This window comes from Streptopelia decaocto (genome assembly GCF_964273445.1).
Source record: "Streptopelia decaocto genome assembly, chromosome: 10".
In the NCBI taxonomy this organism is placed as follows: Eukaryota; Metazoa; Chordata; class Aves; order Columbiformes; family Columbidae; genus Streptopelia; species Streptopelia decaocto.
In genome coordinates, this window is record NC_138665.1 from 12,176,564 (window position 1) to 12,197,745 (window position 21,182).

Below are 21,182 nucleotides of genomic sequence, written 5' to 3' on the forward strand. Positions count from 1 at the left end.
ACTTTGCGTTATCACATTCATGTGTTGAGAAATCCCCCGAAAGGTAAGAGAGCACTGAAACAAAGTGCCTCAGCAGTGGGTCACTGGTGTGTAAAAAGGTGTAAGATCATGAAGAAGCAGTTAAGAGCAAGGCTGAATCGCAGAGACAGCTCTTATGTGGCTGAACTGTCATTCAGGTGACATTTGGTTGCAATCACGCAATAAAGGTGGTAGGTGGTACATGGTGGGGTCTGTCTGAGCATCTCCTTGCTGATATACGGAATCCATATGGTACCATAAGCTCTGTGAGCCCCAGAGCATGGCATACGGGGTGTGGGGATGGTAATGGGCGGGTCTCGAGTGGGGTTCAGTGATACTGGGCACCCAGACTTGGTCCTGTACGTGGACTCTGAGGCTCCCCCCTGTCTGCCCGGCTGCCTTCACGACGGCACCCGGGTGGCGCGGCGGGGTTGGGGGGGTCGCTGGCACGAAAGCGCCGTCACCACCACGGGGGAGTGTGGCGGGTCAGGGGGCTGGCGGGCTGCCCTCATCCCGGGGTGCTCCGGTGTGTGCCCCAGGGGTGCTGGGTCGCGGGTGATCCCCGGGACCCCGGCCATGCGCCCCCGCCGGCTGCCGGGGCGGCCCCGTCCCGCTGCGCCGGCCACGCCCTCTTCCCCCAGCCAATGGGCGAGCGGGACGGGGCGGTGCGCAGGTCCCCGCCCACGTGCCGCCTCCGTCACTATATAAGCGGCCATTTCGGGTGCCCGCCCCGTTACCGGCAGTGCCGCCTCCCGCCGACCGCAGCTGCTCAGTCCTCTCATCTCGCTTCGCCCGCTCTCGCCTTGCTTTGGTTTGCTTCGCTTCGCCTCGCCCGCCGCCGCCACCCGCCATGGCCGATGCGGCCGTGTCCTTCCTTAAGGATTTCCTCGCCGGCGGGGTGGCGGCCGCCATCTCCAAAACTGCCGTCGCCCCCATCGAGAGGGTCAAGCTGCTGCTGCAGGTGAGCGCTGGGGCCGGGGCAGCCCCGGGGCGCGGAGCGGCGGGCCGGGGGCGGCGGGGGAGCGGCGCTGACGGCCGTGTGTCCCCCGCAGGTGCAGCACGCCAGCAAGCAGATCGCCGCCGACAAGCAGTACAAGGGCATCATGGACTGCGTGGTGCGCATCCCCCGCGAGCAGGGCATCCTCTCCTTCTGGCGCGGCAACCTGGCCAACGTCATCCGCTACTTCCCCACCCAGGCCCTCAACTTCGCCTTCAAGGACAAGTACAAGCAGATCTTCCTGGGCGGTGTGGACAAGCGCACCCAGTTCTGGCGGTACTTTGCCGGTAACCTGGCGTCCGGGGGCGCCGCTGGCGCGACCTCCCTGTGCTTCGTCTACCCCCTGGACTTTGCCCGAACCCGCCTGGGAGCCGATGTGGGTAAATCCACAGCTGAGCGGGAGTTCACTGGGCTCGGTGACTGCCTGATCAAAGTGTTCCGGTCGGATGGCCTCAAGGGCCTGTACCAGGGCTTCAGTGTCTCTGTCCAGGGCATCATCATCTACAGAGCCTCCTACTTTGGCATCTACGACACTGCAAAGGGTGAGTTGACTGAAACGGCACTAGAAGGGAGATGCTGGGCTGCAGCAGGTCTGCAGGGTGTTTTGGCAGATGCTGGTGGATCACCTGCTGTTCTCATCAAAACCTCTCTCGTGCAGGAATGCTTCCAGACCCAAAGAACACACACATCGTTGTCAGCTGGATGATTGCTCAGACGGTTACTGCTGTTGCTGGTTTTGTCTCCTACCCATTTGATACTGTTCGTCGTCGCATGATGATGCAGTCTGGCCGTAAAGGAAGTAAGTTTCTACCTCCTCATGGAGGAAGTGTCAGGCATCCCTGAATCAAAAGTTGGTTGTGGAGCTGAGGTGAAGGCAAAGCAGTTTGGCTTTCACCAAGCCGTGTAGATATCCCCTCCTCTCTGGGAAACAGCAGGGTGCGAGAGGAGCTGCGGGTGCAGATGTCAGGTGGGGGGCACACACAGGTCAGTCTCCACAGCACCCCTGCAAGGTGGCACGTGCAAGTGAGGTATCTGGCAGTAGGCAGGAACAGCAGAACTCGCCCAAGGATGTTGCAAACTAGCGTCTCTGGGCCAAGAAGAGACAGCCCTGGCAGCAGGTGCAGCCTGTCTGACTGTGCAATAGCTTATGGGTCTGAAGTGTTGGTGTCAAAGCAAACAGGAGCTGCCTTCTGCTTGAACTGGTTCTTCCAGTGTCTCCTAGGGGAAATGCAGCAGCAGTGTATCTCCTGAGTGATCTTGTCCTCTGACACACTAACACTAGAGAAAGTCAAGAAATGGGATGCACGTGAGGTTATGGAGCTGGCAGATGTGTCAGGCTGTGTCTGTCCTGGAAGTCGAGGTCATGAGCATCCAATTCCTAATGCTGTCTGTCTCCTGCAGCTGACATAATGTACTCCGGCACTCTCGACTGCTGGCGGAAGATTGCCCAGGATGAGGGCGCCAAGGCCTTTTTCAAAGGTGCATGGTCGAACGTACTCCGAGGAATGGGTGGTGCTTTTGTCTTAGTCCTGTATGATGAAATCAAGAAGTACACATAAGTTATTTCCTACTGGGAACTGGTGTGTTGTAATGTGTAGTCATGGACTTGTATGAAAACTGTCTAGTTACTAAACAGTGGCAGCTGACATTTATACAGGTTGGCATGGGGCAGGGGCACCTGCCTGCCCTGTCTTTAACAAGTCATTCCCCCTGACGGGACTCAAACAGTTTCTATTTCAGTCACTCCGGTTTAAAGAGTTCAAAGAAATACAAATCTGAAAACAACTTTCCTTGTGTCATGTTTGTTCTCCCTGCAGTGTGAGGGGAGCGGGGTCTCTGCACAGTGATTGTAGAGGAGGAAGGTGAACCACCTCCACCCTGCATACCTCGTTACCCGCTAACTACCTGTGGTCTCTGGCAAGTGAACGCAGTGCGGGCTGCTGAGGAAGCTCTGTCATGTTGCCTCCCCAGCAGAGGCCAGCGCTGTGGGCTGGAATGGGGACTGTCAGCTTTGAAGGACTTTCACAGCTGCTCTCTCCTAGGACTCCAGTGACCAGAGATGATGCTCTGGCTGTGTGCCACCAGCCTTTTCTCTGGCCTGTCTGCTCCCTGGGGCTGATGAAACCTTGTTTTGAAAGCGCCAAGTGCCCAAGTCTTCCCACGGCGCTGAACGCCTGGGAGGCCAGAGAAATGTCTAAGGAGTATTTGCTGCTGTCTGAGGAACAGAGCTGGCATCACATGCTCTGGCTTGGAAAATGAGCTGCCTATCTGGACATGTTAAAACTCAGCCAGAGAAGGTAAGTGCAGGTATTGGCTGCTCTCCTGCAGAGCCGCTGGCCAGCCTGGCCCTCGCAGGAGTTGTGCTGCAGGGATGTCACAGCTGAGCAGAGATGGATGGTTTGTGTGCCAGAGCTGGGCTTGCCAGGGAGGGAACTGCATCTCCAGGCTCAGCCCTTACCCCTGGAAGTTAAACTTGTCCCAGCCCCAAATTCTGGAGGGAAGGGGAAATTCCTTCATGTTGCTGGTGCAATTTGGGGAAAATGCTGCAAGACTGGGCAATGTGTGTGGCTTGGCCTTTACTCAGACAACTCCGTGGGTCTGTGAGCCACCCCAGTGAAGCTGCCTGGGTTCTGGCCAGGGGGCTGGGGTGGTGTGTGGGTGTTCTGGTCGTCTGCCCGTATCAGCGAGTCCTTCCTCATTGCCCCATGCCTTTGGTCCTTTCTCGCTGCTCAGACCTGCTCAAAGCAGTTGATCTCAATCACTGAAACCAATCTCAATCACTGTCTGGAACAGATAAACAAGCTCCTGTGTTGCAAAGGGCGGTAGTTGTTTTTATTGCTGAAATCTAAGTGGGGCAGCCAGGCATGGGAGTGCAGTACCGTCCCGCAGCAGCCGGCATGGGCATGCTTGGGTCCCTGTGAATGGGTGTGTGGGCTTGTGATGGAAGATGGTCTCACACCACCCTGTTGAGCCAAGAGCCTTTGCTGGTGCAGTTCAGCTGCCTCTGGGCTCCTGCGGTGTGAGATATGCCACTGCTTGCCATCGACACAAAATAGGCTGAAAGTTTCTCTGTAAGAAATTAAGCGACACTACAAGCTGCAGGAAACATGGTGGGGGGAGCAGGCAGCAGCCTGGCAGGGGTCTGCACCACAGGGCAGCCTTACTGGGGGGCCCTCTGCTGCTGCATAAATGCAAGATAATTAAAGACTCTTGACTCTTATTGCCTCCTGCTGCTAAACTCTCTCGGATTTCAAGGGCTGTTCTGAGATGCTGCTGGTTGTTGAGCATGGGGAATGCTTTCCTCTCCGGTAGCACAGGGAGGTAGGTGCATGGGTTCTTCCTCCACACAGTGGTGGTGACCAAGGTGCTGAGCTGGGCTGTTGTGCTGTGCTGCAAAGGAGCTGACCTGGGTGACTTGTAAGTCCTTCAACCTACAGCATTTTGCACCGGGCTTAGGGTATAGGGCTGGCACCAAGTGAAGCGAGTTGTTGCTACTCATGCTAGTTACTCATCTTTGGGACTGAGGAGACAAGTGTATGTATCACAGTTTTGTTAGCTCTGGTGCACAGGAGACATGGGGCAGAGCCCACGAGGGGTTTTCCCCATGCTCCGCTGCTGGGGGACCCAGGCTGGCAGCCCCTTCTGACCTGGGGCCTCACGGGGATTTAACCTCCCCCTCCTGGCAGCTCCCTTGGGAGCAGCTTTGTCTGGGGAAGCAGATTGGGGGGGTTCAGCTGCTGCTTCTGCCTGTCACAGGAGCACGTTACAGAGGGATTAAGGGCTTTGTTCTTGTGGAGAAACTGAGGCACAGGAAAGGGACTGTGGCCAGCGGCAGGGCAGCACACTGAGCACAGTCCATCCAACACAAGTGTGTGTCCCCCAGGCTGTGCTGCCCCAAGGACAGCAGGGGTGGGGGTGTGGAGGTTTCCTTTCAAACACAGTTCTGTTGGGAGTACTGAACTTCTGGTATGTCATTATTTCCTCCATGGGAGCTGTGCCCAGCCCGGCGTATTGGCCCGTTTGCTGGCGGGGAGAGGTGGGCGAGTGCCTGTGGTGCCATTTTCATCTCGGCCCCTTGCCTCATGGTTGTAAATCCTGGGTTTAGGAGCTGTTGACACAGCATGGCTGTGCGTGGGGTCATATGAAACACTTGTCAGGGCTGGGGCAGGTGGTGAGCGGTGCTGGGTGTTTGGAATGGCTCAGTGCACAGCACCCCCTCAGCTGGGCTGGCTGCAGTGCTGGGGGTGTGGGATGGGGCCGCCCTTGCTCCCTGATGTCTCTGTGGGGTGGAACCTCTGTGGCTGGGCTGGAGACCACCCTTTGCCTGGAGATTTGGTGTCAGGCCACACCAGGCAGGGGCAGTCACCCTCTTCCCCGGGGTTTGGGAGGCGTTAATGGCAGCAGAGCTGGGAGCAGGGCTCTGGGCCTTGCCCAGGCGAGGAGGGAGGTGTGAGGGCTGAGCTGCCCTGCTCCCTCCTCTGCTGGAGATGTGTGTGGGGTCAGGCACTGACCGGGGAGGACAGCAGCTCAGGGTATTCCATGGCAGGCAGGGGGGCAGCCCCAGGCTCCTCTGCCTGCATAAGGCCACATTTCTACGTCGTGTTTCCACCTTCACATCTCTGCCTTCAAAGCGCCACTGAGCCTGACCTGCTCTAAGCTGTGCCCAGCGCTTGGCACAACTCAGTGTAGGGCCTGAGCGTGGCAAAGCCAAGCCCGAGGGACAAGGCAGCTTGGCTGGAGGAGCAGGAACTGGTTGCATCGCATGGAGTTAACCTGCTTCTGAGGAAACGGGCTTGTCTGGAAGTGCTCTCCAGTGCACATGCTGCAGCTCTTGCCGCGGGGCTGGTGCCTGGATCTCGCAGGGCCTTGCAATGGAGTGTCCACCTGTGGCAGAAGCACTTCCCCCCAGGAGCAACAGAAACTTCTAGGCTGACGGACCACTGTGATGATGTCGACCCCTTGGTCAACAGACAGGGCCTTTGGCCAATGAGACATCTTGGTTGAGAGAAGTTTCTGGACACCTACCATAAGTGACCACAGCTCAGATTCAACTAGATGGGGTATAAATGGAGCCTGCCAGAAACCCCTTTTGAGCTGGTCTCCTTGGAGCAGTGGGTCTGCTGTTGAAGACTCTTCTCCTTAGACTGGCCGTCTAAGGAACATTCCCAAGGGACTGAGACGCCTTACCAACCTGGTCTGTGTACCCTTGTGGGGCCTGACTTTGACACAGAGTGGGAAAATGTGCATTTTAAATCTGTACACAACTGATGCATCCCAGCCTGCAGCTCTGCAACAGAGTTTGCTCCCTCCTTACACCTTATTTTCCCAAAGAAAGGAAGGATACATCCTTTGGATAAGCAGATCTGAGTTTTCCCTGTGAGGGTTGTAAAGCCAGATGGAAAATCTTTATTGATTATGGGAAGTCTTCCATAATTGTGGGAGATGAATCATCTTGTTCATTGCTTACATTATTTTATGATACGTCATAGAGTAAGAACACCCTAGGAAACCTATTTTAGTTCAAATCTGTAACATGGTATTTAATCCCAAGTAGAGCAACAAAGATAAGGCTATAGAGCATTGTTATTACATCCCACAGTAGACACAAAATATTATTTCCCAAACAAGGTACTTTCCACAGCAAATCTTAATGTTGTCTTTATGCAAGTCCTTAGTGGCTGTTGCATCCGAAACAATTTTTCCTTTTCCTTCTCCTTCACATTTTACAACTCTGAATACTGTTTTGCAGAACAGGTTAGTTCAGACATGCAGTTGTATTCTACTCTAAATGATCACCAATCTGTCAGTAGCTTCAAACTATATATTTGCACTCAATGGTATAATACACAGTTATTGTTTTCAGTAGTTTAAACCAGAGTTGGATTTCATGTTGTTATATCAGGCAGCATCTGTTTGGACAGTGTAATTCAGTACAACTGTAGCTTTCCAGTGTTCAGTAGGAGCTGAGACTTCAAGCTACAGCCAAGCCTGTGCTTTGACAGCCCGTCTGTTGGTCGGGGCAAGCAGCGGCATCATCCCCAAGCCGTGCAGCCGAGTCGTTCCCCACTGTGTTGGAATGGCAGGTCTCTTGGGCTGCTGCACATTTTGGACATATTTAAAATAACAAAATGAACAACAGGCACAGAGCTCACTTTTGTCATAATTTATTTGTTGTACGGTTGACCTATTGTTCTAATACACTCATGGAAATACTACACATTTGAAAACTACCAAAATAAAAAGACAGGTGTCTAAAGGTGCACTGAACTCAGGAAGGCACCCAGCAAAGATTCTCCCAAAAGTAAATACTCTGCCTGGAACAACTTGCTCTAACACTGAGTCTCTAACTGCAGTTTCAGCAAAGTCTTCAGTCCTGCTGAAATGATGAAAATTGGTACCGGAGTATCACTTATGACAGAGGTACTCATCCTCCAAGATGGATGCAGCATGTTGCCCTTGAATGTTGTCTCCTGCTGTACTTTGTTAACAGATCTCTGATAGCTCCTGGTAGCCTCCTCCTGTCTCCAAACACCAGCAGATGTGCAGCGTTCATTTGAACTGGTTATCAATCAGGGTTCCTTTCATCTTGGCTTTCTTGGCTTCCAACTCAGCCTGATTAAGAAAATTAAGACAGAAGGAAATTATGTCTGGATATGTTTCCCCTTCAGTGAGGTTTGACTTCTTGTTTGACCACTGCAAACTTTTCACACCAGGAGGAGAACTAGCTCTGCTGACTCCCTCCTCCCCTGAGGCAGAAAATGACAACCACCTTTAAAATCAAAAAAAGCCCATGACTAACTGCACAGGAAACTATTTCATACTTTCTATCCTCAGGTGGAAGCTGCACACTTCCCCCCTGCCCTTCCATCTACCACTCATGTCACAGCAGGTAAGATCAGCTGTGATGTTCTTGCCATTAATTCAAGTGGCCTTTCCAGTAGCAACTGACCTGGCAGGTCCTCCACAAAGGCCTTCATCTGCCCTGATGCCTCATGGCAAAGACCTGCTCTGCCAAGCAGGCTTGAGAGCACAGCACAAGGGGTGCTCCGGTTGGCAAAGCCATGGCCTGGTTTCCCCTTCCCCTGTCCAACAGGTCATGGAAAGTGTCTCTGCAAAAGCTCTGCTGGCTGCTCCTCAGTTAGCTCTATAGGTAATGGCATACGGTTTTAAGTTCACGAGGACTAAAAGAACATCTCTATAAAACCTATAAAGGATAAGTCACTTTTACAAAGCTATGAGTTACCTATGAGTGTACCAGAACCTCCCTATACTTGTAGTCCTATCTGCAAGATAGCTCTTGTATACAAAGCCAACAGATACCGGGGATTTGTGTTTAACACTGAAAACACTCACCAACTCCTGTAGCCTTCTTTTGCTCATGCCTTTACGTTCCAGCTGTTTCTCAATCACTTTTGCATTCTGTGCATAGGAATCTGCAATCTCCCTCTGAAACATACAAAGTCACTTTGCAACAGCAAACCCCAAAGTAACACCACCTCATCCAAATGGTGAGCTGATCCCTGGCTCTAACCAGGCTGAGACAGCTGCCCAGTTCAGATGTGACTGTCAGCAGGGGCAGACAAAACTCACTGCTTCAATCTCCTCCTCCTCTTCATCAATTGTGGACACTGTGACAGAACTGAACTTGCCCATGTCCTTTGTCCGTTTGGTCATCATCACCTGGTTGAGAAGCAAAGTATTTTGTAAATCCTTGGTAACAGTTGTGCCATTTGTCACTTCCACTTTTTCAAAGCTTCCAAGGCTTCTCATGCAAGCTGTTAAGATTACCTGAACGCTATGGGTGCCAAAGGAGAATTATCCCCAGTGATTTCTGGGCTTAGAGCTGTCATTATTAAAGTCACTAATACGTAAAAGATGAGCCAGATTTTGAGAATCACTGTACAGACTACCAATCCAACCTACTCACAAACTGAAACTTTCTGACAACTGAGGCTAAACATCGGGCACAGTCTAGATTTCCAAGTTTATTTTGTGTTCCTTTAGTGCCAGCACTCCAAGCTGCAGTGACGTCTGTAAATGAAAACTCAAGGCACACAGGGAGAAGACACCAAACTGAATTGTTTAGAGGTTCTTTGTTTTTTCTCCACTCTGGCCCCACCATTACATGATTTTACTCACGACACCTTTTTGAAAAGCACAGATAGCCCTTTTTACTTCTGTAAAGCAGCTTACCTTTTTGGGGGGTTCTTGCTTCTGTGTATATATGTTTGTTTTCCCAAAACCCTGGCCAAATTTAACCACAGCCCCATCAACAATGAATGTCACGGGAGCATTCTTCTGTTGGTGTTGATAAAAGAGCAGCAGTCCACACCTGCAAACAGAAACACACGGAGCTGTGTGGAAACGCAGATTCTGGATTCCTGTGATTACCTCACAGACTCTGAAAGTCGCTGAGAAGCCAAAAGTCGCTCACTTGCCGCACTTCTTCCTGAACTGCCGCTCGATGCCTTCTGGTCTGGGGAGAGAGGAAGAGGCGGTGAGGGGCGCAGGGACCGCGGGCGCTGCAGCCGGGCCATGGCCCGCCGCCCCGGCAGCCCCTCCCCGCCCGGCGCGGCCGCGCGCACCTGCGCAGGAACACGCACTCCTCCTCCTCGGCGTTGCAGAACTTGTGCGCGTGCTTGGCGGCGTCCATCACCCGGGCGCGGTCCCGCGGCCGCATCGGCAGCTTCTCCAGCTGGCAGTCTGCGGGACAGCGGCGGGCCGGGCTGGCGGCGGGGCCGGGACAGGAACCCCCCCGGGGCGGGAACCCGCCCTCCGCGCCCCGCCGCCTCCCGGCCCCGCCGCCCGCCCGCCCGCGGCTCACCCAGCACCAGCACCATCTGCCCGCACAGGCAGTAGTACACGTGGAGCGGCTTCTCCCCATCGTCGTACTCCTCGCGGTCGCGGGTGTCGGAGCAGACGACGGAGCGGGACACCACCTTCGGCATGGCGGCCTGGCAGCGCGGCCTCCCGGCCGGCCCGGCCCCTCGGCAGCGCGGCTCCGCCCCGGCAGGGTTTTCCGGGAGCTGCCGACGGCTCCTGCCGTCTCCGCTTGTTTATTTGCGCGCGTTTCGGCGGCGCGGCCGTTTCCGCCGGCAGGGGGCGCGGGGGCTGTCGGTGCGCACCGCGGGGGCAACGGCAGCGCGGGGCCCGGCCCGGGGTGATCGCGCAGTAAATGCAAATTACGATAGCACAGCTTAGGCCTGGCGTCATGTCTCCTAACCAACAAGCTCAGCTGAGCTCGGCACAGGGGTGCGCCCAGCCCCGGGGAGTGGGGGCACCGGTGCCCTTCACATGCAGGATCAGGCTGCTCCGTCCAGCGCTGGCTGGGCCAGCGTCATGGGCTGGTGAGCGGGATCCCTTGTGAGCGGGATCCCTTGTGAGTGGGGATCCCTTGTGAGCGGGGTTCCCTTGCGTACCTAAGGCAAACACCGAACAGAGTGTCTTGACAAGGACCAAGAGCTCATCTGTTTCTTATTGCATAGGCTGCATAAGAGCAGGAAAGGTCTAGAGCAGATTTTCAGTGCAGTTGTGAAAGCAGTATTTTTATTTTTATAATTTTCTTTCAGCTTCACTGTGTCTTCCGTGTGTTTTTCTGAAGCCACCTCCCCATGTGGCTGTATTACATGAAGTTCCAAGTGAGGAGAAGCTAGAAAAACAGAGCCTATCCTGTCCTCTCTAGACAGCAGAGAGAAATTCTTTACTCTCAAAGGCTATTTAAAAAGGGAGAGATTATTTCCCCTTGGAAGAAACTCTCTGTGGAAGCAGAATGTGCAGCATAGCAAGTAGTGCTGGTTTTGGATGGGGTAGAGTTAATTTTCTTTGCTGTATTTGGATTTGTGCTGGAAGCAGTGTTGATATCACAGAGATGTTTTAGTTACTGCTGAGCTCACACAGAGTCAAGGGCTTTTCTGCTCCTCACACCCACTAGTGAGTGGGTTGCGGGGCACAAGGGGTTGGGAGGGGACACAGTGGGGACAGCTGAGCCCAACTGACCAAATTCCACACCTATGGTGTCATCTCTCTGCTCTGAGCTCAGAGAAAAGGGGATGAGATGACCTGGCTTCTGCCAGGCTGCTGTGCAGGGTGACAGAGCCGAGCGCCACGGAGGTCCCTGCGGCCAGCCGGTGGGGTTTCTCTGTCTGAGGATGACAAGCCTGCCTGATGGGTGGTTGGAGACGCAGCCAGACCCTCCATGGCGGCAGTACATGAAAAAGAGCAACAGGTGAAGCAAAGGAGTTGGACAGAGAGCTCTTCCTCTGGGAAGGAGCAGAATGCAGTTCTGCCAGAAGTGCTGGCCTTCAGTGTAAGATCCCTCCTGGCTGCTTCTTTAGGAGTTACTTTCATGATTAGGCCAACAATTTAAAACACAATAAAACAAGGCGGGGGGGGGGGTGGAAATCAGCAAAAATGCTTTCCCCCTCTCTTATTCTGTTCTGTGGCACGGACCAGGCCGGACGGGACCCTGCCGCAAGGTGGCCCCGCCCACGACAGGGGTGGCACTAGAGGATCTGTAAACGTGACGCTCCGTGACGTCAGCGGCACGTTCCACCCCCGTCCGCCAGAGCCATTGGTACAGCCCCCCTGCTCTAGGCACCGCCCCTCTCCCCCGCGCCGCGGTGGTAGAGGCTGGGGACTTAGCGACGTCCGGCTCCGCCTCCTCCCCCCGCGCCGTTGGTACATCCCGGGATCGCCCGGCAGCCGGCGCAGGAGTCGGTGCAGTCCGGGGTCTCCCCCCGCGCCCGCCTCGGTGGTAGAGGCCGCGGTCGTCCCGGTCGCCAGCGCTGCCGTTGTCTCGGTCGGACCTCGCTGCCGCCGCCGTCTCTGGGCGCTCCGTGTCTCCTCTGATAGTGTATGAGTGATCTATAACCCTGAGCCCGCCATGTCCACTCCGGCCCGTAGGCGCCTCATGCGGGACTTCAAGAGGTACCGAGGCCGCCGGCTGAGGGGAGAGGGGAGGGCGGGCGGGGGACGAAGGGCCCGGCTCTACCGGGGGAGGAGGGGGGCAGCACAACATGGCGGCGGGGTAGGGCGCGCTCCGCTGATTGCGTAGCGCCGCTCTGCGCCGGCTGCCTGCGGGTTACGCTGTTTGCGCAGAGGAGCGCGGCCGCCTGCCTGGGTTACGCCAAGTGCGCAGGGGCGGCCGGCGGGGCTGTCTCCTGAGCGCCCCGTGTGCCCCGCAGGCTGCAGGAGGATCCCCCGGCCGGGGTGAGCGGGGCCCCCTCCGAGAACAACATCATGGTGTGGAACGCCGTCATCTTCGGGTGAGTCGGGCGGCGGCGGGGGCGGCGGGCCGGGGGCTGCCCGCGGTAACGCTGTGCTGTGCTTCTCCCGCAGGCCCGAGGGGACCCCGTTCGAGGACGGTGAGTACGGCTGGGGCTTTCTCGGGGTAACCGGCTGCGTTCTGACGTGGCCTCGGTGTGTCACTGCTGCCAGCGCTGCAACAGGTGTGCGCCCGGGCTGGGGAGGGGACACGGGTGCACACTCACCTGGCCACACAGCCCTGTGCTGGACCTAAGGACTTTTTGTTTCCCAAATCCTACTCGGAGAACGGGTTGTAGCTCTAGAGTGCTGTGTTGATTTACAGAAACATAAAATAGCTTGTAGGGGCTTGCTTGTAATCGCTAAATCTGACTATCCTAAGCCTAACTTAAGGTACCATTTTAAGCATCTCCAAGCGTTTCTGTTGAACCGTGGATCCTGTTTTCAGGGATGCTCATATTTGGAGACTTGTCAAAACCTGGTATAGAACCGTTGTCATTTGGCATCAGTTCTGTTTTTTCTGGTGCTGGAAGTGTTCAGTGAGTAAGTCCCAATGTGAGTCAGCTGAAGTAGGAAATGGGCTGGATGTCTGAGGAAGTTCAGAATGGATTGTTTTGGGGAAGCATCTACTTTATTCTGCTACAATTGATATAATTCAGGGTTAAAGATTAAAAGGACTTTTTAACTTTGAAAGCTGACTAAATAAATTATTGTGACATATCTGTGTCCTGGTAGTTTCTGTCTGGCCTTATTGTCTTTTTTAATTTTACCAATGCTGTGTGAATAGTTAAACATCTTTGTGAAAACTTGTTAGACATGAGATACTGTCTCACTGAAATCAGTGATGCTGTTTGTTTTTTTTTTTTAAAGATACTTTCAGTGCAGGTTATAATTAATTCTAGATCTCCATGACTCATGACAAAAGTATAGGAAAAATTCCTTAACTCTTATGGTGTTCTTGGCTAACTCCTTTGCCTCTGTTTATCCTTGGAGGTAGCACCTGTGGGCATGCCTTTAAATTGAAGATCTCTTTTTTTCCTCTGACAGTTTTGAAGATTTTAAATATTTCAGACCTAAGAAAGCTCCAAAGGCTCTAGTTACTTTTTTTTTTTTTTAATGAATTTGGTTAAGAAACTTTCTATAGTAGCTGCTTCAGAAGTATAATGTTTAGAACTTGAGTATTCCATAACACTGCATAATAGAACAGGTAGGCTAATGTACTCTGTTATCTCATCTTGTAAACCTTAAAGAAGGGCTCCCTTAAACTTCTGTGGGGGTTGCTAGAGCTGCTCGGCTGCTTGGTGCACTGCCACTGATGGGGTGATTCACTGCTTGGAGCAGAAAGCCGTCTCCTTGCAGTGTGCTGAAATGCAGGTTGTTTCCATGTTCAGGCTCTTCCAGCTCAGTGTGGGGTTAACAGATGCTATAAGGGCTTTATTTCCATATATTTCCATTTTGTTACAGAAGGCTGGAGACCGCTTTTGAGAGCCCTGAGATACTGATTTTTGTCTGTGCTTTCCGCTGTGGCAGCATCGTGTCTTTATCTCAGATACTTAGCACATGTTGCACTCAGCAGTTTGAAGTTCAAACAGAAGCTTGAGTCTGCTGCTGCTGTCCTACTGCTTTGGTTGATTAAAAATACAATCTTGGTGTGTGATGGATTGCTCTTTTCATAGGAAAGTGTGTGTTTTCACAGTATGTGCTCCGGGAAACAGATATGTCTTGTGTTGCAGGACATGCTTATCTCCTTTTCTCTGGGACATATCTTACCTTGTGCTAGATAACAAAATACTAAGTGGTGCCTAGAGATAAAGGCGTAGTGGTGCCTGGGCTGTGCTTTTCCATTAAGTGAGTAGAGTAGCACAGTTCAGATGCAGTTTAGCTTAATATAGGTAAAATGAAGGGAGTTTTTATTCAACGGTGTTGAGCTGATAGTTTGGGTTTGGGTTTGTAACTGTGAAGCCCCTTGTGAGACAAAGGTGCACTGGAGCTCTCTAATCCTTCTCTTGAAGCCTTTGCAGGGCAGTGTTCTTCAGAATTCACTTTTATTTTCATTTTTAGGCTCTTTTACTTGCAGGTGATACTGTAGGACTTCAGATATCTTAATTATTGCGAAAGTAGCCTGTGACTTATTTTTGTTGTTGAACTAGAGGTGTAATAATTTCAACATTGTGAGAACTACTGTTCTTTATCCTCATTCTGGTGAGGCCCTTCTCTAGTCTCAGCTTCTGAGGCTTCTTAGCTTTGTCTGAACTGAAAACCTTAAGTTCAAATATGTTTATTTACGTGCTGTGCACCATAATGCAGCTAACAACCCTCCCTCCCCTCCGCCTCCAGACTTCAGAGGGTGTTTTCACAACTAAGCACACAGGCTGAGTCGCCCTGGGAGCAATTACTAATTTAGATCAGCAGCATAGCTTCCATCTTCTGGTTTAAGAGGATTCAATTGCAGGTGTCTGCAGTAGGACCCCGGGGATATTTATCCCGCCCTTCACCATATTTCTAAGAATCTGTTTGTGTGTGGCATCTAAAGTGGTAGTGGTGTCACAGTGATGGAAACACAGGCTCTCCCAGTGCTTCAGACCTGTTTCTCTGAAGCTGGGTAATGATGACATTGACACTGGTTAGTGCAGGATTCCTGGCTTGGAGGGAGTTAACTAACACAGTTATTGCAATATCCTGCCTTGCTGAGATCGTGCAGGAGGCTTGAACAGAGGAAACAAGGCGTTTGCCTTCTGTATGGTTTGTTCCATGATTACGGAATATGGATTCTGTGTCCTCGTGGGGAGAGGAGGGGGTTGTCCCTGCTTTATGGACAGCAGAACAGAGGGGGCTGCTCTTGCTCCTTGCAGTGAGAAGGGCCCGGCAGGGATGTGGGTGCTGCTCTGGGTGGGGGTCAGTCGGCCAGTGCACAGACCATGGAGGAGCCTCCGAGTTGTCTGTGTAAGAGTAGGAGAAACAGGTAACAAGGTAAGTACAGGAGAGAAAAGAGAATGTTCTCCTAAGATCAGTGATGATCCTAATATCAATAATGATAGCGAAAATGATAATTTGTGTTTTAAAATTGGCTGTCTAGAGCAAGTTGCAAGGAATACTAGTTAAAAGCTTTTAGGTTAGTGACAGAAGAGACTGGGCCCTGAAGCCGTCATCCCCAGCAGTGTGTTGTGATACGTGTTTGACTTGTGTGGGCTTTCAGTGTGAGTGACCCTTGGACTTTGGGTCATTGAATCTCTGGATCTGTCCTTTAATAAAGCTCGACAACAAGGTGCTATGTACTGTGGAGCTCTTTCAAAGAGCCATTGCCACTCTGGGTCTTGATTTGGAAATTTGAGTAGGTAGCTACTCCAGCTGGAAGCTGTCTAGGCACTCACTCAGATTTCTGTTAGAAGTGACGCCATCCTGTCCCTGGTGGGCCAGATAGCTTCCCTTTCTTTTAGTATTTATAAATGGATTCTAAGACCAAACTGCCTTTGTTACTGCTTTTTGGCCATATTGTCTGCCCTTTCTGCTCCCACTTCAGTCAGTTTTCTAGAATAGCATTCATTTTCTCAAGTATGCTTGTTGAACTCTACTGTTTGATGGCTTGTGCTCAGTTTTCAGCCCACTGCTTGCTTAGTCACTGTTGCATAGAAGTGCCTGCTTTCCTGCCTCGTAAGGAGGCTGCTGAGAGCTGGAACTGGGGCAGGGAGAGCTGGGAATCTCTTAAGATGTAGAATCAAATCTCTAAGCATTCATTTCTAAAGTGCCAATATTGCTTGGGATTGTCCTTGTGTAGGGAAGGAAAGGTGGTCCTGAGCTCATGTTAGCAGCTGATAGAAGTTATTATTATACTTTCCAGTGCTGGCTTTCAAACTCATCTCAGATCTGGCTCTGTGCCTCTGGATTAGCTGAAGTAAAGCTTGAAAGTCCCACTACAGATTTCTGCTAATTTGAACAATCTTTGCTACTCTTATCCCTTTTGTTCTACAGCAAGATAGCGTGCTTTGGGCGCTCTGCTCTCATGTTAGGCTGCTAATAAATAACAAACGTGCAAAACCTTATTTTCAGGCTGTTGAGACTTCCCACAGCTGAATGGAAAGCTCTGAAACATCTGTACTCTGTCTTCATATGCAAACTGGAACATCAAAGCAATGACCTTCGTTTTTTGCAACTCAGTGTTGTAGTTTGTCTCCTTATAAAGGAAGGAGTCCCTGGGAAATACTGCAGGTCCTTGCTCATCTGAAAAAAGGGAAAAGGGATTGAAAAATCTGTTCACAGTAGAAAGCAAGGATGAGCTTTGCATCTGAGCCCCCGAATTTTAAGTTAAGCGCTGAGTGTTGCGGGGGAAAAATACCCGTCACGGATATGTAAGAATGCCTTTTCAAAAAGGTACGATGTCTGTCCTGGCAGCTCGTTACAGCTCTGACTGTACGGGGAGCTGTATATTTATGTGAAGGTGCTTCAGGTATTTCTGGGCATGCACAGGGACTTCATAAACTTCCTCTTGGATTGGCCAGTCTGAGGTGACAGCGCGGTAAAGAGAAGCTTGTGTTTTGGAGTGGAGCATGTCGAGTTCTTTGGTTAGTGATGTGAATTGCCAGCAGTGCTTCGTCCACTGGACCCATATTTATGCAGCTGAGTTGACAGATTTCTTATTCTCAGATTGTCATAGCCTGAGGAGAAGGGCTAGAATAATTTCCATTGGTGCAGGTTGTTAAAACAATTGGATTGGGATTTAACTACAGAGTTTTCTGTGTCCACTCAGTCTTTCTCGAAGACTAGTTAGTGAGAAGCAAACGATTTTTATTGTAAAGTGTCTGTTTTGAGTACTGCTTTCTGTACTACTTTTCTGCAATAAGACTTGATTACCTTACAGTAAAATACATTTTCTTGAAATTTAAACAGGAAATAAATAAGAAGGTCCTTGTCATGATAGCGTATTCCAGTCTCTGGGACTTGCTAAATCATGGCCTGTTACACAGATGGTTATACACCCACTCGTGCTGTTTTTGCAGCGCACTGGGATTAGGCTTTGTGGAAGAAAACCTCAGGGGCAGATTTATTTCCTTACACAAACCTTTTGACTGGGGTGGTGGTTTTGGCAATAAAAGTAAGTCACAGGAGATACTCTCGTACCAGCACTGTCTGGGACTTCAGAGTTAGTCATTAACTCTGAAGAGAGTTAGAAGAACCAGTGTAGGACCTAGCACTCAGTATTCTATACCCAACATGCATGTGTGAGCACAATGGTATCAGTTTGTGCTTGTGAAGGGATGCTACTTATTAAGCCCTTGTGTAAATTCATTCTGATAAAGTTTACTTATATCTCTTTCAACTCCAGGAACTTTCAAACTTACAATAGAATTCACAGAAGAATATCCGAATAAGCCACCTACTGTTAGATTTGTCTCTAAAATGTTTCATCCGAACGGTAAGTACTTGCAGAGTTTTTTGTTTCTTTTTTTTTTTTAGTTATACCATGCTGTAGTGCTGTAAAAAAAGTCTGTTTATTATAAGCGAAATTCGAGTGTGGTTCTAGGTAGTCTTGTCAGGGATGAACTTGTGAGCAGTGCTCAGGCTGCAAAGGGGCAATAAAAGGACCCTCTTGCCTTTCAGGTGTCACAGGACAGTATTGATGACACACTCCTTTCTCTCAACTGCCTGTTGTTAAACCTTACAGAAGAGTATTTTGTAGTTAAATAGCAGTGCCTTGGACTTTTGTCCAGACACACTGCATACGTAGCATAATGGCACTGCTGAACACAGTGGTCTTTTATCACTTTTCTTCTCAAAAATGCCTGTAAGAATTATATACATCAAAATGTAGTGCTAGTTTCCAACTATAGCCAGTGATAGCAATATTGTTTAATCCCCTGCTTTGGTAATTAAAGGCTGGAGATGTATTCCTTGCCTCCAAACAGATATTAGGGTTGTGAAGAAATGCTTGAATTCGTCAAATACAGCAAGTTAAGTGTGTGTGGGTAAAGTGCACTGAGGGAAGGTTCTTCTAAAGGTGCCATGGGTAAGGTGACTAGACACTGTTATAGATACTTTCTGGGGAAACCTTACATGTGAACTGCTTTTTGCCTGTATCCTTTATTTGGTTCACTTGTGGGTAGCTTAACATTTTTTTTGTCTTAAAATCTGTTCATTTTTTTTGTTATTCATTCCATAGTGGTAGTTGCACAGAGAAGCTTGATGTTGAAGAATAAGCAGAGGTTGAGTTTAAATACCTTGGGCAGCTGTCAGTGACAAGCTTCACCTCTTGCTACCAACAGGCTTGTTTGTTGGATTTAAGTCTGTCAGATGCTATTGACTTCTGTAGTGTTTGTCAGTATGGAGGTTGTCAGGATCAGGCTATATACTGGGAAAAATGAGTAGCTGTACAACTTCTGTTTTAAGCGACTCTTCTTGAACCTTTTCTAGTCTATGCGGATGGTAGTATATGTCTGGATATTCTTCAGAATCGTTGGAGTCCTACTTACGATGTCTCTTCCATCTTAACATCCATACAGGTAAAACAACTCTGCATGGAAAGGCAGAATGAAATTAGGATGCTTTGACAAAAACAGCTCAGAAAACCGTTTTTATTTCCTTGCCCCGATAGCCAGTATTGCAGCCATACCTTGCTTTTTGCTGAGGTATTTGTACCTCCCAGGTGGCAGCAGGTGGTCACTGAAGGGACCCAGCCAGCCTTTGCACTGCTTGGGTGTCCCTGCTTGGCTGTCACCTGCACAGCAAAAGCTTCCAGTCACAACTGGAGTAACGCAACGTGCCTTCCCTGTGTCTAGATGAACTTCTGCACTCTTCTTGGTGTGCGTAGTTTGAGGAATATGCTGGAAAACTCTGCATGCTTTCAAGTGCCTAAGAATCTTTTTCTCTTTGCACAGTCTCTATTGGATGAGCCAAATCCGAACAGTCCAGCCAACAGCCAGGCAGCTCAGCTATACCAAGAGAATAAGAGGGAATATGAAAAACGGGTTTCTGCAATAGTAGAACAGAGCTGGCGTGACTGTTGACCCAGGATGATGCAAATGAACACTCTTGATGAGGAAAATAAACAAAGTGTCTGAGGCATCTTTTTCCTCCTAGCATTTACTTTGAAAGCAGAATAGCTGTTGTGCTGTTGCCACCCTCCCTTGCTGAAGCTTCTTCTCCTTGGACATCAGAAAGCACCCACTTTGAAGTCAAATGTTCTGTACTTGGGTTACTTGCAAAAGAGTTACTGATGCTGAATTCATTTCTGTGGTCCCTCTCCAGTCTTAGGGCAGTATTGTGCATTTCTGTAGTGTACACTAAGCTTTTAATTGTAATTGTGTTATACACAGTGATGCTTATGTATAGCTTGATAAAAGGGATGTTTATATACATACACATTTTTTAACTGATATTAACTAAAGTGCTGATCTGTCCAGGCTGGTCATTTACCTCTACTGTTGGTTTAGACCGCACTGCATTTGTAAGTACTGAATGAAGAAATAACCTTGTTTCCCTTTTGTATTGGTTTATCAACTCCTTACTGATAAAACAATTCTTAAATTGATTCAAATTCCAGTATTTAGGAAGACCATGGAATGCGATTTACTTCTGCACTTCACATGCAAGATTTATGTACAGATACACATAAATCACTACAGCTGTGGTACTTTGCTTAGGGTGAGAATCCACCCCCCCTTTTAAAATTTTATTTTAAAGGATGTGCCTACAGAGACTGCTTCATTAAGTTTCTCTGCTCCTGTCACTGATAAAAGCAGGTAGAGCTGGGGAACTCTGGGCAGAAGACCTTCCACATTAAGGAAGAGGTAAATCCTGGAGTGTTCCAGCAGTGGAATTACTCTCCTTTGTTGTCTTTCTCCCACCCCTTAAGTTTGAATAAAGTACGGGGTAGGCACTTGAGTCTCTGCAGTTTCTGCTCTTTGTAGATTACTATGTGGTTTGTGTGAGCTACTGCTGCATGCTTGAGTTAGTTTCCCTTCAGTTTTATGAAAGTATTTTTTCAACTCTGAAAAAAGAAACAAAAACATTTGTAAGTCCAGACTCACTTTTTTTGTAAGGCTAAGTTTGTACATTTGGATACAGTACCTTAAGCAGCAGTGTGGGATGGAACCTGCCCTTGTGTTGTCCACTGGTCCAGTGTCTTTTGTGTGCACATTGGTCTGTTAGTTGAGTTTAACTTTGCACAAGTAACCCATGTAAGAAACTGTACATTTTTCAAAAGTTGTAAATAAAGTGTAACCTTAGTGCTTATTGTATAAATAGGCAAGAGGTGTATAACTGTGGTTATTTTATCTGGGGCGACAGGAGGCTGTTGCGGGACCAGGCTCCGGGCAGACTCTGACAGCAGGACTGGAGTTGTGTTTGGGCAGAAGCTGCGCAGGGGTGGTGCAGGGACCGTCAGCACCGCCCTCCAGCCAGAACAAGGAGCTGGGAGGGTGTACGGGCCAGGATCGGCCATTAGCGGAGAAATGGAGACACAAGTCTGGGCAAAAAAAACACTTGCAGGAAGCTCAGCACCATGTCATGCGTGTGAGCAAACTGTTAAAAACCAAAGCCTGTGATAATGAGTTAGTTACAGCAATTTAACAGGCTGAGTAATTATTTGATACAGGAATTGTTTTACTCCTGTCTTATGAGGGGGAGAACAGGATTTAAAATGACTGGCAGATAAAACTGGTACTGCTGCTTAGCTCTACAATTAACATAGAAGCTGCCGGGCTCTTTCCGAAAATTAAATCAGGAGTTAACACCTGTTGTGACAACAGCTCATAGCCTTGAACAGGCCTTTTTTTCTTACATGGAACAGCCTTTTACCACTGAAGTCCCACCCAAGCTCTACTTGCATGTTCTCCCAACGGACAGTGTCTTAACGGGACCCTCAGTCTTGGTGGGGCAGAGAAGGTGCAATAAATTCGGCCTCAGGTACTTG

General features: G+C 50.0%; 3 protein-coding genes across 4 annotated transcripts; 2 read left to right on the forward strand and 1 right to left on the reverse strand.

Annotated features, from left to right (window-relative positions):
• Window positions 1-459: 459 nt before the first annotated feature.
• SLC25A5 (solute carrier family 25 member 5) lies at window positions 460-2,800 on the forward strand. Its single transcript, XM_082061699.1, has 4 exons — window positions 460-979; window positions 1,071-1,557; window positions 1,674-1,814; window positions 2,417-2,800. Exons 1-4 carry the CDS (start codon window positions 869-871, stop codon window positions 2,572-2,574), a joined length of 897 nt encoding a protein of 298 aa, XP_081917825.1. The 5' UTR covers window positions 460-868; the 3' UTR covers window positions 2,575-2,800.
• Window positions 2,801-7,163: 4,363 nt separating this feature from the next.
• Window positions 7,164-10,163, reverse strand: STEEP1 (STING1 ER exit protein 1). Of its 2 annotated transcripts, XM_082061746.1 has the most exons (8): window positions 10,016-10,162; window positions 9,840-9,982; window positions 9,601-9,718; window positions 9,450-9,491; window positions 9,209-9,347; window positions 8,606-8,695; window positions 8,369-8,461; window positions 7,164-7,627 (listed from the first exon to the last, which is right to left on the reverse strand). In XM_082061746.1, exons 2-8 carry the CDS (start codon window positions 9,961-9,963, stop codon window positions 7,565-7,567), a joined length of 669 nt encoding a protein of 222 aa, XP_081917872.1. In that variant the 5' UTR covers window positions 9,964-9,982; window positions 10,016-10,162; the 3' UTR covers window positions 7,164-7,564. The 2 variants fall into 2 exon arrangements, with proteins under 2 accessions (XP_081917872.1, XP_081917873.1); XM_082061747.1 differs by lacking the exon at window positions 9,450-9,491 and having other exon boundaries at window positions 10,016-10,163.
• Window positions 10,164-11,655: 1,492 nt separating this feature from the next.
• On the forward strand, window positions 11,656-20,519 carry UBE2A (ubiquitin conjugating enzyme E2 A). Its single transcript, XM_082062136.1, has 6 exons — window positions 11,656-11,941; window positions 12,199-12,279; window positions 12,353-12,378; window positions 17,598-17,687; window positions 18,683-18,771; window positions 19,147-20,519. Exons 1-6 carry the CDS (start codon window positions 11,898-11,900, stop codon window positions 19,273-19,275), a joined length of 459 nt encoding a protein of 152 aa, XP_081918262.1. The 5' UTR covers window positions 11,656-11,897; the 3' UTR covers window positions 19,276-20,519.
• Window positions 20,520-21,182: the final 663 nt, after the last annotated feature.

Coding starts and splice junctions, on each gene's coding strand:
- SLC25A5 (XM_082061699.1), top strand. CDS start 869: ATGGCCGATGCGGCCGTGTCCTTCCTTAAGGATTTCCTCGCCGGCGGG. Junction 980..1,070: donor GGGTCAAGCTGCTGCTGCAG/GTGAGCGCTGGG, acceptor TGTCCCCCGCAG/GTGCAGCACGCCAGCAAGCA. Junction 1,558..1,673: donor CATCTACGACACTGCAAAGG/GTGAGTTGACTG, acceptor TCTCTCGTGCAG/GAATGCTTCCAGACCCAAAG.
- STEEP1 (XM_082061746.1), bottom strand. CDS start 9,963: ATGCCGAAGGTGGTGTCCCGCTCCGTCGTCTGCTCCGACACCCGCGAC. Junction 9,348..9,449: donor TTCAGGAAGAAGTGCGGCAA/GTGAGCGACTTT, acceptor TTCTGTTTGCAG/GTGTGGACTGCTGCTCTTTT. Junction 7,628..8,368: donor AAAGAAGGCTACAGGAGTTG/GTGAGTGTTTTC, acceptor TTTCTTAATCAG/GCTGAGTTGGAAGCCAAGAA.
- UBE2A (XM_082062136.1), top strand. CDS start 11,898: ATGTCCACTCCGGCCCGTAGGCGCCTCATGCGGGACTTCAAGAG. Junction 11,942..12,198: donor CTCATGCGGGACTTCAAGAG/GTACCGAGGCCG, acceptor TGTGCCCCGCAG/GCTGCAGGAGGATCCCCCGG. Junction 12,280..12,352: donor TGGAACGCCGTCATCTTCGG/GTGAGTCGGGCG, acceptor CTTCTCCCGCAG/GCCCGAGGGGACCCCGTTCG.